The 14,664-nt window shown below is 56.9% G+C and overlaps 1 protein-coding gene across 2 annotated transcripts in view; it reads left to right on the top strand.

The window, feature by feature from the left end:
* The window catches only part of PAX7 (paired box 7), a 98,146-nt gene that overhangs the window by 37,515 nt on the left and 45,967 nt on the right, over positions 1–14,664 (top strand). For both annotated transcript variants that reach the window (XM_070246421.1, NM_001317254.1), the window contains 1 exon segment: positions 12,612–12,811. In XM_070246421.1, the coding sequence (XP_070102522.1) occupies positions 12,612–12,811 (200 nt within the window).

Raw genomic sequence — 14,664 nt, 5'->3', positions numbered from 1 at the left:
AGGACGTGATGCGTGATGAGTTCCTGGCACATAGTAGGCCCTCGATAAACCATGACCCCCCCCCTTCCGTCTATTACTGCATTATGCGACAGAGATGCAAGTGTTCTCCTGGACGAGTGCTGATCACCTTTGAAAATCAACCTCACCAACTCCAAGAGCAACAGAATCACCGCATCTTAGAACCACAGGACCAGAGGGTGTTAGAGCCAAAGGGGACATTTTAGTCCCGCCTCCTCTTCCTACAGGTGAAGAAACAGCCTCACTGAGGCTGTGTTCCTGGCCCAGGTGCCACTGCATTTCAGAGCCATCCCCCTTCTCCCCGACCCTTTCCACCTCTGTCCTGTCCTCTGAGTTATTTTGCACAGAGACTCACGGCGAGGGAGCCCGAAATGAGCCCCTAGCTGCTTTTTGCAAATATCTTTTGCAGGTGGACCTCATGTCTGTTGCATTCTCTGCTTCGTCAGCCATAGCTACGCGTGGCCAGCACCTGTGGGCTGAGTGATGAATTACTATCTGGGGGCGGGAGCCTGGGCTTGGGGGAGAGGCAGCAGATCCAGGGGGCCCCCTGGCCTTGATGGGTGCAGGTGATGGCCCTCCCACTGGCCGCCAGCCCCCCAGCACCCAGACCTGGCTCCGCTTCAGGACCAAGTTTTCAAGGGCTGGGGCGTCCGCCTGACATAATACACAACAGTAATTAAGAAATAAGCCGCCTTGCCCAGCTTCACAGTGATCATTTGGCTAAGTAACTACCATGGTCCAGTGCCTCAAAAATCACCATTAGAGTACGCTCCTTATGGCCATAAAATTTCTCGTTTTCTGCCTTTCATCAGCCTCCCCCTGTAATCTTCGCCTTGCTTTATTTATACATTCGTCCTCAAACAATGGCAATAAACTCTTTCCCAGAGTGTTGCAAATCAGAAATTTGTCCACATTTTTCCACCACCTTCCACTGTGGACCTGCTCTGCCTGGGAACAGCCCAGCCAGGCCAGCTGGAGAGGCCGGCTTGCTGTAGATTGATGGGAGCAAGACAGGACGGGGTTGCCGGGGAGAGGGGGTGGGGAGGGGGCAGCGGGAGAATGCAGCATGAAAGGCCTCTGGCTGCCCGGCGATCAGTGGACACACAAGGGGCCCATGACCGGCCGGGGGATGGGAGGAGGGGGAGGATGGGGGGAGGGGAGGAATAAGCCTTCCCCACCCGCTTCCCATAAGAGAGGAGGAGGGCCTGGAGACTAGCCGGGAGCAGGCTGGCCCCAGGCAGAATATGACAGTCTTGAACTTGGTCCTTCCCTGGCCTACAGGAGTCAGATGATCCCAGGATGTCCTGTAGCCCAGACTGCACCCCCGCTTAGAATCTCAGTCTCTTCTGGAGCTCTTCACTAGCCCCTGTGGATCAATTCTTCTTTCATCCAGCAGTGGGCATTCATTAAAAGCCCTACTGTGTGCCAGGAACTAGACGGGGTTCTGGCGTGTGAAGTAATGAGTTAGTTAGATACAGCCCAAGGCCTCTCCTCAGAGTTGTTCTTAGAGACCCAGGAGGACCTCTGAGTTTTAGGGATGGGGAAAATGGGTCCCAGAGAGGGGTTCAGACTTGCCAAACGTCACACAGCAAGTTGGAGGCGGGGTAAGGGATGAACTTAAGGGCTCCAATCTGGGGCCCTCTCGTCTCTCCAACCAGCCCACAGGCTCCCTGAGCTGACATCTGTGCCCATCTTGCTCTCTTTTGTATGTGGGATGCCCCCACAGCATGGCTTGACGAGCATGTGTAGGTCTGCCCCCAGAATCCGAACCACCAAACTTAACCACTATGCCGCTGGGCCGGCTCCCGGCTTGCTTTTCTAACCATCCTGCTTGGCTTTCACATCCGTGCTCCGGGATCAGTCTGCAGCACGGCCCGCTCTGAGGAGCGTGGTCCTCTTTAGAAGGCGCGGGATTCAGAGAATATCTGCTCGTTTCCATTGTGACTGGCGTTACCGCTGTCGCTTTTATCTGTGTGGGCCTCTGGGGCACCCAGTTGGTTCCCCTTGATGTATAATATAATGTCGGGTTCTGGAGTTTTCTGGGATGCCTGTTTAAAGAAAGATGGAGGTGAGGATAGATGGGAAGGTGGACGGATAGAAACGACTCCTGAGGGAAAGAAAGCAGCTCAGAGTCCTGAGAGAGAACCTGCGACTGTGGGACGCTCCAGTCAGCTGTCCTGGTGTCTGTGGTGACAAGGTCCATGGGTTCTTTGTTCAACTGATGGCTGCAGCTCTTATTAGAGACTGTTCTTAAGAACATTCTAGAATGATAGGAACCACAGAGCTGTTCCCAGTCACCCTGCCCTGAGGTGAGACCCAGATTAATAGAAAAACTATAGTTCTCATTCTCGAGAATCTCGTGGTCTTACTGTGAAGGTGCAGTCTATGCTGGGATGTCCCCAGCTTGATGGGGGAGACCCAGTTCCCACATTCAAGAGGTTCAAATAAACCTTGTACGAACCGGGTATACGGCGTGTTTCGTAAGCAGAATGTGTGCATCCTGAGTTAATTGAGGGTCTCCAGCAGGAGTCGATGCCAGGTGCTGGGAGGGTGGCAGATGCCACAGGCGAGTGGTGAGGACCAGGCGGGAGGGTGTGGCTGCCACGCAGACCGTCAAGGACTAGGCGGACTTCAGTCCAGATTTGAAGGGCGGGGGCGTCATCCCAGGCCGCAGCATGGCGCCAAAGCTTGGCCTGTGGGGAGAGGCATGTGTGGGCCAGTGCAAGGAGGACCTTGAATGCCAGGCTCATGTGTCACCTTGATAGTTAAGAGAGGGCCTCTGGGCCAGCTGCCTGGGTTTAGCTGTCACTCTGCCATTGAGTTAGGAACCCCTCTGAGCCTCAGTTTCCTCATCTGTAAAGGGGGGCTAATCACCACACAGTTCTTACGGTTGTGGTCGGATTACGTGACTTGCAATAGGAAAGGCTCATAAGATGCTCAGAACACAGCCGCTGTTTGTGTGTCTGTTCCGCTGGGCCCTTATGCCCAGTTCTGCTGCAGGAAACCATGTGATCACAGAGCCCAGTCTTCAGGGCACAGCAAGCCCCAGGCTGAAGCCCTTCCTTGGGGCTGAGCCCGGAGGCAGGGGGCTCGATGGCGGCGGGAGGCAGGGGCTGGGGTCCCGAGACCCTTTTCTGTCCTGCCTCCTTTGATGACTTTCCAACGGGCTGCAGCCTTCCAGGCTCCGGCAGTGAGGATGGGGGAGAGCGGATGGGAGGGGGAGGAAGAGGGTCCGGGCAGGCTTGACTTCTCAGGCGTGTGGTCCTTTCACGACGGCTTTGTGGGGCACTGACGGGCGGCCGGGCTGCCCGCTCCTCGCCACCACGTGGGGCAGCTTCATCTGGCCACTGGGGCCCCAGCTGCTGCTGTTTCCCCTTCGCTGATTCTGAGGCCTCCCCCAAGGCATCCCCCAGCCCAGCTTCCTGAGGGTCTGCCTCCCTCTTTGGCCCCTTGGTGCCTGCCAGCATCTGTACCCCAGCTGTACCACTTACTGGAGACCCGACACCCGCTCCTCTCTGTGGGTAGCATTTGCGTCTGGGATGGCTTCCCCTGAGGGGATAGGATGGGATCTTGGGTCTGTGGTGTGGCTGGGTTTATGCAAAGCTCCTGCCATGGGATGATAATGAAGGGATGACCACGGAGTAGTCATTCATTCAATCATCTGTTCATTCATTCATGCTTCATGCATTCATTGCCTTTGTGTTTTGTGTCAGGAAAATATGCTTTCCTCTTGGGGATGCAGAGGTAAATTAAGTTCTCATTGTATGCAGGCACCAATAACAATAGCAATGATAATAATAATAATAGCTAGCATTTATTGAGCACTGACTGTGTACCTGGCACTGTTGTAGACCCCGGTCTTGCACTAATTCATTTAATCTTCGTGTGTGGTGACTCTGTGAGGTTGGTGCTATTATCTTCCTCATTTTACAGGCCCAGAGGAGTGAGGTAACCCTCCTGAGCGAGGAGGGGAGCGGGCTGTGACAGCTGCCTCAAGGCACCACTTGGTGCTTCTCGAGGTTTCCCTGCGTGCAGCCACACCAGCAGCCCGGGGAGTAGGCAGATGGCGGTTCTCATTCCCAGTGGGTGGATGGAGCAATGGAGATTCCAAGAGGACAAGTGACATGTTCAAGGTCACATAGCGGGCCGGGGACTGAGCCTGGAGTGCCAGCTCCCCAGACGCCAGGCTGCCGTCCGAATGAGAGGAGAGCCTGGGCCTGGGAGTCAGCCGGGCTGCCCCGTCGCCCACAGCTCTCGGAGCTCAGCCTCCGGACACGGGTTCCTGCTCTTCCCATCCTCCCTTCTGACTCCCATCACTGTCCCCATTTTAGAAATGAAGAGATTGAAGCTCGGGAGTTAAATAGCACACCGGGCGTCTATCGCTCACGGGAGACAGATCCAGAATTCACACCCGGGTCCGTCTCACCCGCAGCGTCTCTTCCCATCGCCCCCCAGTGCTGCCCTTGGCTGCCTCGCCCATGCTCTGTAGGACAGGACCCAGTTGGCAAACCCCCTTTCAGGAGCTGACACGGCGAGCTCTGCCGACTGCCATCAGCCCAGTGAAGAGCGAAGGAAAACTGGTGGTTGTTTCAAGGTCACCTTAAAGTCACAGGAAGAGCGTAAAGGGGGATCCTGGTGAGCTGGCTGAGCTCCTCTGTAGCGGGCTCGCTCTGTCTCCAGGGAGCCTGCTTCACGCGTCCCCTTCTCCCTTCCCTAACCCACAGCTGCGGCCCCCTCCCAGAACTCCACATTTGCTGCGTGTGACAACAACAGGTCACAGAGGCTGAGCCGGAGGGGCCTCGGGACTTCTTCAGCTTCACCCTCTTGCCTTAAGGGCAGCCGAGCCTTAGTTGTGAACTCTCTGCACCCAGGAAGTCTTCCCTGACTCAGTGGCCTTGGCTCAGAGGGTTCCAGCCCTCACAAACCCTCTTTTCTCTCCCGTACGTGTCTTGTGCTTGGGTCAAGGTTCAGTGCGGAAGGAGCCCTGGATCCGTCATGAGACAACGTGGCTCTGAATTCTGGCCCTGCAACCACACAGTACCAGTTCGAGCAGTACTGCTTCCTTCTTCCTAGACGTGGCCCTTCCTGGCAGGACTGCAGAAAGAGCGCCCTCTAGTACCTGAGAACAATACTGTGCTATTCGCACAGAAGGCCCATCAGAAGACACTTCCCAGGGGCCCTGCATTTTGTAATGCAGATTATCTACTTAGGGTTCAGAGTGAAAAAACAAAAAAGACAGCCCGATGGGGTGAGACCCAGACTTCCTGGAGAAGAAAAATTTTGTCTGATTTAGTTTGTGAACAAAGTGAGAATTCCACCCTGGCTTTCTGGAGACATGCTCCTCCCCTCCCTCCCCTGCTTGAGTTGGGAGAGTGAGGTGAGGCCTGTCGACTCTTCTCAGTCGCTGAGAAACAGCATGGAATTTGGGATCAGACAGGACCTGTGTGGCTCCCCACCTCGCCAGGCCCCCTGACCCCCAGGGAAGCCCCTCCGACAGCAGGACTGAATCAAGTGTGGACATTTCGCTGAGCCCCAGCCCCATCTCAGACCAGATGGAGGAGGGTGCCCTCGGGAAGTCTTCCTGGAGGTGGGGTCCCAAGCCCAGTCAGAAGGGAGGACGATTAATGGAAGCTCACGTTTGCTGAGCACTCACTTGTCTCTGGCACTGTTCTGTGTGCCTTCATATGCTCCCTTGCTCACTCAGTCGTTCAACAAATACTGAGGTGTCCACTTTGTGCCAAGCACTGGAGATTCAGCAGTGGACAAAAAAGATGAAGACACCCCCCCTCATGGAGCTCTGGAGATGGCCAGGACCATGCAGGGGTTCAATCAAATAGGGTATTTAGCACATCTGATCGTGATATGTGCTGTGGGGAAATGCAAAGCAAAGAAGGTGATGGTGGGGGTCCCTAATATTCTCCATATTTTGCACACATGGAATCCACAGGATCCAGGCATCCAGGTGCCCCGCTCTCCTGGGCCTGGCCGGGCGCAAACTGCAGGAGTTCGCCAGGCCAAGAGGGGTTGGGTAGGGTGCTCCAGGCAGAGGGCACAGCCTGTGCAAAGGCCTGCAGTTGCCGGGGCAGGAGGCAGGTGCTGGAGTCCAGAGAGAGATGGAGGGGACAGGCTGGGGCAGGGACAGGGCTGGGTGTGGGGTGGGATTGCAGCTAACAGACTCTGAGTCTCCCGGCCTTGGACCTGGGCTGGTTGCCTGTGAGGCATGAAGGGCGAGGACGGGGCAGTAAGGACCATTGCCGGGGCTGTAACCTGGACCCTTGGGTGGTGGTGTGGAGACGGGCACCCAAGAGAAGTTTGGGCAGAGGAGGTGGACGGTGGGGGGGGGGGTCGCTTGCGGGAAGGTTTAACTTGGGGTCTGAGCTGCCTCGCCACCGGATCCCCCATCAACCAGCCCAGCCCGTGCCGTGCGCTCCGCTCCCGCAGACATCACAGGGCCGCACGCACCACGCACTGGTTCCGGCTGAGCAGTTCGCAGGAGGGGCTGGGTGGGCTCCCGCACAGCCCGCTCGCCGGCCCCCAGCTGAGCTGTAAATGGCTTTTCCATTTTCCCAGCCCTGCGCCAGCCCTGCTTGGTATTCAGGGGCCCGGCCCACACTCTCCGGCTCTCGGCTCTGCCCGAATTACTTGATTAAAACGCATATCAGCTATTATGTGATTCGTTTCTCTGCCACAGCTCGGAGCCGGCCTGTGTTAAACTGCAGGGAGGGTGCTGGGGAGAGGGGCACAGGAGCAGGGGTGGGAGGGCGTCTTTGACTGGGGGGGTAGCCGAGAGAAGGACCCCAAACCTCAAGGCCACTGCTGGCTTCCCCTGGTCTAGGATGACAAGGATTTGAAATGGGCCAACGCCCTCCTGCCTTCTGAGAGGAGGGTAGGTCTAGAAATTGTGACCATCTCATTTCAAAGCTTTTCCTCTGGCAAAAGGGAAAGAAGGGAAAGTTTAGTGTCGGGGGGCGGGGGGAGGAGAGGAAGCCACCTTGGTTTTCACGGTCAGAAATGGAATTCTCCATCACCCGGGGACTGTAGCAAACTGGCTCTCACGGGGCTGGGCATCCAGACTCCTGGGTTTTCTCCCCAGCCTCTCTGCCCTGGGACTCTACTGAATATCTGTAAAATGGAGCTAATGCTGCCTGCTTGGCCCTCCAGGGTTATTGGGAGAGACTGTGTTGGGACAATGAAAGGGTTTGTAAACTGTAGAGTGCTGTGGACAGGTAGAGGGTGATCACTATTGCAGAGTTCAAAAAGAACTTTGTAGTCATTCTGCCAAGCCCTATGCATCTAAGAAGCCTTTTATTGAGCACCTGCTGTGTGCCAGGCACAGTTCCTGCTGCATTCAAGGGTCTCGTGGTCCAATGGGAATGAGAGACCCGTAAACAGGCAAGTTTGGTGTCTCCTGATAAGCTTTGAGAGCCCTGAAGGTGGGCACTGAACCCAGCCTGGAGGGGCCCAGGAAGCCTTGCTGGGGGAGGCTGCCCATGAGCTGGGTTCTGCTGGATGTGTAGGAGTGCACCCAGTAAAAGGGGTGAGGCGTTCCAAGTGGAGGAAGCTCACATTCAAAGTCATGCGGAGTGAGACATGTAAGGAAGCTGAGGGCTGGATGGGGGGCCTCAGGGAGGGGCTGAATAAGTCTGGACACGTGGCGGGGCAATGGTGGCGGGGCCTCGCTGGTGTAGATGAGGTTTCCCGAGTCAGCAGTGTCAGAGGAGGGGGCAGGGGCTGGGGAAGAGACCCTGAGAGCCGCCCATGGCAACTGTCTACCTGCCTCCATCAGCCTGGCCTGGGCTGGACTCTGCCCTGAGCAGACCTCGTTCCTGCCCACCCTAAAGCTTTGACGAACCAGACAGCTCCCGTCACCCTCCTGTCCCTCATTCTGTCCCCAGGCTGCTCTGTGGCTCTTTCAAGTCACATAGCTGTCTTGTGTTTTACGCCTGTCCTGGCCCCAGTTCACCTGGAAGCAGTGTTTCCTCCATCGGACTGGGAAGTTCCCAGGACATGGGTGATACCTCCTCCATCAGATTGGGAGCTTCCTAAGACAGAAGCTGTTTTTCCCCCATAAGATGGGGAGGGCCCCAAGGTAGAGGCTGTGTTTCTTCCTTTTTTGTTTGAGACTCCCCACCTCCCTCTGCAGAGACAGGATCCAGGAACCAGAGAGAGGGCCCCTTGCCTATCCCTCTCTCTCTCGGGGGCTGTCTCCAGCCCAGCCCACTCTGTCCCACCCCCTTGGGACCAGTGCATCTCACAGCTGCTTGAGAGTGGGGCTCGGGGGGAGGAGCTGTGGCTGGCCGGGAGGCTGCTCCCCCGCCCTCCCACAGCCAGCCTGTGATAACGAATGCGCGCCCATGTCCTCCTCCCCACACGTCCTCCTCCTGCCAGCTGTCCAGGCGTCACCGTCACCGAGAGACGACAAGCTTTCGGTGCACAGAGGTCTCAGCCCCAGCCAGATGGGCCTCCCTGTGGCCGAGTCCACCTCATCCTGTGGATTCACTGAACTCTGAGGCTAATGGGTTCCTGGGGAGGGGGCGTCACTGGGGAAACTGAGGCAAGGGCGAGGGGGCGGCATCAGGCTCGTTGTGAGAGGGTCCCCTCACTCACGCTGCTTTGTCTGCACCCTGCCCTCTCCCCTTGTCTGTCATCCTCATCTCCCTTCATGTGCCCTTTACCCCTATAGTCTTCATTCCATTCTCAGAGCAGTCCAGGGAGCCACACTGGGGTGTATTACCTTCATTTTTACAGCTGAGAAAACCAAGGTACAGAGAGAGGAAGTGATTTGTCCAAGGCCACACAGCGAGGGAGAGACCAAGCCCAGAATCCAGATGTCGGGCCACCCAGACCCAGACTCTTGACTAGAACAGAGCTGCCCCAGAAGGCCCCCTAACTCCCTCTCAATCTGTCCTTCGTCCCCCTCCCTCTCCAGGAATAAGCACGAGCTTCCTGGCTGTGTGGCTCCCATCAAGTTACTGAACCTCTCTGAGCCTTGTTTTCCCTGTTGGTAAAAGAACCAATAGTCCCAGCTTCGCAGACGTGCCGTGCGGCTGGCACAGACCTGGGGTGGGGTCTCTTCCCCTGGGCTGGGCCGGGGAGGAGGCAGGAGCTCTTACTCAGGACCTGAAGTCACAGACTGTACTCCTTTTCTCTTGAGATCTCTCTGGATCTCCGGCTAGTGGGACAGAGCCTTGCTCTCCCCACTTAGCATCCAAAGGGTTGTTATGGCAACTGCCGACATCCTGGAGGATCATTCCAGCATCTTTCAAACAACAGAGACCTGTGGGCCCTGTTTGCCTTCCCGGGTCTGGGTCTTAGTCTGGGCGTCTCCGGGCCCAGGGAGTTCCCAGACCTGCACTGACTAAGGGTGGGAGGGACAAGGAGACCCAGCACCCCACGATGAGTCCAGGAGCTGCAAGTAATTTGGAGGACGAGGGCATTGGGCGCCTGCGGGCCTGAGTGGGCCCTGAGGCTGGGTCAGGTCCAGGAGCAGAAGCAGCCTGAATTTTATAGCAAAGCCGGTTGTTAGCTAAATGCATTCAAGATTTTGGTTACAGCCTGACAGCCTGTCCTGTTATTTCTTCAATATTTTACTTTATACGAAAGCACCTTAAAAAATGGAATTCAAGGAAATGAGTGCTCTTGTAAACGGAAAATGAGTACCACGTCCTATTAATAGAGGAGAACCCTAAGAACAAATACCATTAAAACAATGTCGTGAAATTCTACCTGGAGACTTTCACGTGCAGAAAGTTCGGAGCTTGAGGCCTGCCCTCCTCTTGTTAAAAAGAGAGCACAGCGGGGTTGAAGCCGCGCTGTCCTGTGGGGCAGCCGCCTGCCACGTGCAGCTAGGGAAGTTCGAATTAAAATGAAATACAGGGGAAACAGCCGTTCAGTCGCACTGGGCACATTTCGAGTGCTCAGTACCAGGTGTGGTTGACGCCAGCATGTTGAGCGCACAGATCTAGAACACGTCCATCATCGCGGAAAATGCCGTTACACGGCGCTGCCCTAGGACTGGCCTGAGGCTTAATCAGACTGGGTTCCTCCCGGAACAGGGCAGTGTCTCCTCCGTCTGACTGGGGCTCTCCGTCTCCTCCCCCGTCTGACCTCCCGGCTCTGAGCACAGCCTCTGCCCGTAGATTTCGCCTCCAACGGCCCTGATCTTCATCTCCCTCAACTCCTGTCTGAGCTCCAGGGTCCCCACTGGCGCACGGAGCCTGGGGCCCCATTCCCCGTCTGCGGGCTGGCCTCCCTTCCCGCCGGCCAGTCCCTGCTTCCTCCTTCTGAGGCCCCACAGGCTCAGTCTCCTGGCCACTGTCAGAAAATTGAAGTTATGCAGAGAGTTTCAGGAAATGAGTCCCTGAGATTAGTTGTATTTGGCTCTGAGCCGCAGACGTGCTGGGGAAAGCGCCCCAGGATGCCCGCTGTGCCCGTCGTGGCCTCCTCTCTGTGACGGGCAGCTGGGCAGTCGGGAAAGGCAGAGGAGGGGCTGGATCCAACCGCAGGTCTCTGCCTTTAAGGACGAAGCAGGCGACGAGGAAGGGAGGTCTCCCTTGCCCTTGGTTCCCTTGTCATGCAGTGTCACAATCAGAGACAGCCTGGCAGTGGCCAATAAAAGGTAGGGATGACTGACAAATGGCCAAGAAAGCAGGATGGAGGGAAGGGGACCCAGGCCACAGGGGCACTTCCCAAGGCTGGATGACCTCCCAGTATTCTAGTCCACCCACCCGGCGCCCGGCTGATGATGCAGCCTCATGATAACGTTACCCAGCATGGCCTTTTTCACATGATCTTCCACCTGCCTGAAATGCCTTTCCCTTCACCTCCACTTGAGATCTAAAAGGCTGTATTAGGTGGGGTTTTTTTTGGTGGGAGGGAGGTTGTCCTCTGTGGGACCGGCCCAGACACATTCGTGTAACCCACATTTGAAGCAATTGAGTAAGAACAGGAGTGAGGCCAGGAGAGCAGGATCCGAGCCAGTGTAGACACTCCCTGAGAAACCTTGGGCATTTCACGTTGCTTCTCTGTGACTCAGTTTCTCCCATCTGTAGTGTGAGCGCATGATCCTGAGGCTCTTCCGCCTTGCCTGAGCGCTCTGAGCACAGCATCCTTAGCCCGTGTGTGGCACAGACCAGATGCTTCGTCAGTGCTCTGGGGGATGAACGGATGACAAAACACACAAGTGCTTCCAGGAAGATGGAGATGAAGCGGGGGTGGGGGAGAGAAACGAAAGCGAAGGGAGAAGGGAGGAGTGGGGAGGGGAGGAGGAAGATGATTTCTGACTGCTTGCTTCTCCTTTTCCCTCTCCCTTCCTTTGTTTCCTCTTCTCACTGGCCTCCTCCTCCATGCTCCCCATACTTCCCCCCGGGGCCCCTGAAGATGCAGCTTCAGAGCCGTGGCTAGGGAACTCCTTGCTAGCATCCCCTCTGCTGGGTCAGAGATGGGCAAGAGGCCACGGGGTTGATGGGGATGGGGAGCCAGTTTATTCCCCAGGGTTTCTTCAGCCCTGACTGCCAAGAAGCTTGATCAGACCCTTCCTGCAACCTCCCTGGCCTGGAACAGGAGCAGATTCCTAGCCTGATAACCCTATCCAGGGCTGGGATGTGAGCTGGCTCCAGAATCGTGGGCTGTCTCTGCACAGGAAGCAAAGGCCTTCACCCACCCATTAGTGGGGATGATGGAGTGGGGGCCATGGCCACCACCAAGGTCATCAGGTGAGGTCTCCTTTTCCAGCCCAGAAGGTCACTCAGAGATCCTGGAACATCCCAGGAAGGGCCTATTTATGGAAGTCACATAGTCCAAATCCTCATGTTACAAATAGGGAAACTGAGGCCCGACGTGGGAAGGTAGCTTTCCTAGGGCACAGTTCACAGCGTTCAGGGGCAGAGCCATCCTGGAGTCTAAGCTCTCTGACTGCCAGCCTGGGCTCACGCCCTTGCCCCCTCCCTCCCTTTCTTCCTGCCTTCCTCTTTTCTTAGTTTTTGCAATATTCTTCCCAAAATGCAATAGCATCTTTGTCTAAATGGTCATCATTTAAAAAATACTAAACTATAAAGGAGTGTAAAGAAGAAAACAGAAGTTCTGTCACTCTGCAGGGTACCATTTATTAACCTTTTGGGTACAGTGTTCTGTAATGCGTGTCATGTGTGCCTTTTCCAAAAGTGGGGTCGATCTTTGCATGCTGGTTTGTACCTTGGCTTTTTCTTAAAGTCAGGGTTATTAAGGTATAGTTAGCATACAGTCAAATTCTCTTTTTTTGGAGAATATAGTTTTAGGAGTTTTGACAAATCTATTTCATCATGAAACCACGTCCTGAGTCCTGTGTCACGGACATCCTTCTGTGTCAGGGGAGACTATCTAAATGCTCAGCTATTGGGGATCTTTTTTGTCATGAGGTGTTTAACCAATCCCCTAGGGGTGGGCATGGAGGTTGCTTCCACCCTTCACTCTGATAAACGGTGTTGTGGGAAACAGCCTTCTCCTGGTGCTCAGAGGGGATCTGATCCTCCGCCCAGTGACGGGAAGGAAGGTGGGCATAACTCCCCGCCATCTCACTAGGTCCCCGCCCTCTTCCTCCCTCTCCCCCGGCTCAGGGAACCGGCTGGACGAGGGCTCGGACGTGGAGTCGGAACCCGACCTCCCTCTGAAGCGCAAACAGCGCCGCAGTCGGACCACGTTCACGGCCGAGCAGCTGGAGGAGCTGGAGAAGGCCTTCGAGAGGACCCACTACCCGGACATCTACACCCGCGAGGAGCTGGCGCAGAGGACCAAGCTGACCGAGGCGCGCGTGCAGGTCAGGAGGCGCCTCCGGCGTTCGCGATGCCGGCATGTTGCAGAGACCCGGATGGAGAAGGTGGGGGTGGCTGGGTCCGAGAGTATAGTGGGCCCGCGAGGGCTCTGCGGCAGGGACCATGCAGATGAGTAAGGCCGCCGGCACTCGATGCAGAGTTAAGTGGGCAGCAAATGTTGGTTGACTGACTGACTGACCAAGCCATGGACAGCCCCAGGGAAGCCAGGAGCTGCAGTGAGGCCTGTTGGACTGCGTTCATCCCTCCAGGCAACAATTACTTCAGGGAGAGGAAGGGATGGAGGGAGAGATGGAGGGGGAGAGAAGAAAAAAGGCAAGAGAGAGAGGAGGAAAAGGGAGAGAGGGAGGAAGAAAAGAAAGAAGGGAGGAAGGAGGGGAGGGCGCTGGGTCAGCCAGAGAGAGGGCTCGGGGAGTATAAAAATCCCCAAATCTCCCACAGGGGAGGAAAATTTCCAAACAGGCCTAGCTTCCTAAGATAGCTAATGAGTTCCCCGTCATGGGAAGCATGCAAGCAGACTGGGCAGGCATGTTCCTGGTGGGTTAGAAGCTGGTGGGAGAGTGGGCAGAACATGACCCCTCCACTCCCTCAAGTGTGTGGTTCGTAATGGGGGCAGGGGGAAGGGAGAGTGCTGACAGAGCAGTGCCTGTGGGTTCGCAGGGGGGGGCGGCGGGGGGGATCGCCACCCCTCCCCAGGTGGAGAGTCCTACAGCTGCTCCCCAGGGCAGAGTGGACTCTGGGGCCCCTCTGGGAAGGGCTCCAGCCGGGTGGGGCGGAGGGGGAGGCACCAGGCAGGTTGGGGTGGTAGGTCCTGCGGGAGTCCCAGGAGCCCCTCCTGGCCTGTCTTCTCCATAAGGGGGGCAGGCGGTCTTCAGAGGGGCTGCCCGCCCTGCTCCCGGTGGGGGCACTTTCATCGGAGGGGAGCCAGCCTTTGTGGGGCACCCAGCTTGTGCCAGACGCTGAGCTCGGGGCTTCCCGCGCACGACCTGGTGGAACCTCGGGTCAGAATGGTCACCCCCTCGGGAGGGACAGGGCCGGGGGCACAGAGCCGGGCAGGGGCTGAGTCGGGCCTGGGATGCAGACCTGTTGGACGCCGGAGCCCAGGCTGTTTCCACTCAGGAGAAGGAAGAAATTGACTCAGAGCCTGGGATTGGAAAGCAGCAGGGAAAGTTCCAGAAACAAACTGGCATTGAAGCCCCTCAGGAACCAGCAGACCTCCCTCCGCCCTCCCACCCCCACTCCCGGAGTCGGGGGCCCTTGGCTGCCTTTGCGGGAGACCCCCAGGGGCAGGCGACAGGCATCAGCCAGCCCATCTCATCCCCCCTCCTCCCCACAGGGTGACATCTGAGCCCGCCCTGGGCTGCTCCCCACCCCCCTGCAGCTGTTCTGGGGGCACATTCCTCGGGGCTTTCTCATTCCCACGCCTGTGGCCACGGCTGCTTCCCACCACCTTGAAGCCTGACCGCTCCTTGTAAAATTTCCTGGCTGTCAGGCCACTGCTTTTATTGGCCCAGGGGACCCAGAAACAGGTGTCACTCAAGGTCTACAGAGGGAGGGGGGGCTGGGAGGGGAGTCCGGGGCAGCCAGAGCCCAGGAGACCCCCTAGTGAGGGGCCCGGGCAGACCTCCTCCGCATGCTGCCTCCCCCATCAGACTGTGAGCTCCCCTGGAATAGAGCTGGGTCTTCCCCGCAGACTGTGAGTGCCCCTGGGGCAGGGTTGGGTCCCCCTGCCCACCCCCCCACCAACCCCCAGCCCGAGAGCTTTCCCAGCTGAAGGAGGGATCAATAAATGCCGAGTTTTTAAAGAATGAACAAAAGCTGATAAAAAACATTAAGACAG

The sequence above is a fragment of the Equus caballus genome, chromosome 2 (genome assembly GCF_041296265.1).
Source record: "Equus caballus isolate H_3958 breed thoroughbred chromosome 2, TB-T2T, whole genome shotgun sequence".
Lineage (NCBI taxonomy): Eukaryota > Metazoa > Chordata > Mammalia > Perissodactyla > Equidae > Equus > Equus caballus.
This window is presented reverse-complemented; position numbering and strand designations above follow the sequence as displayed.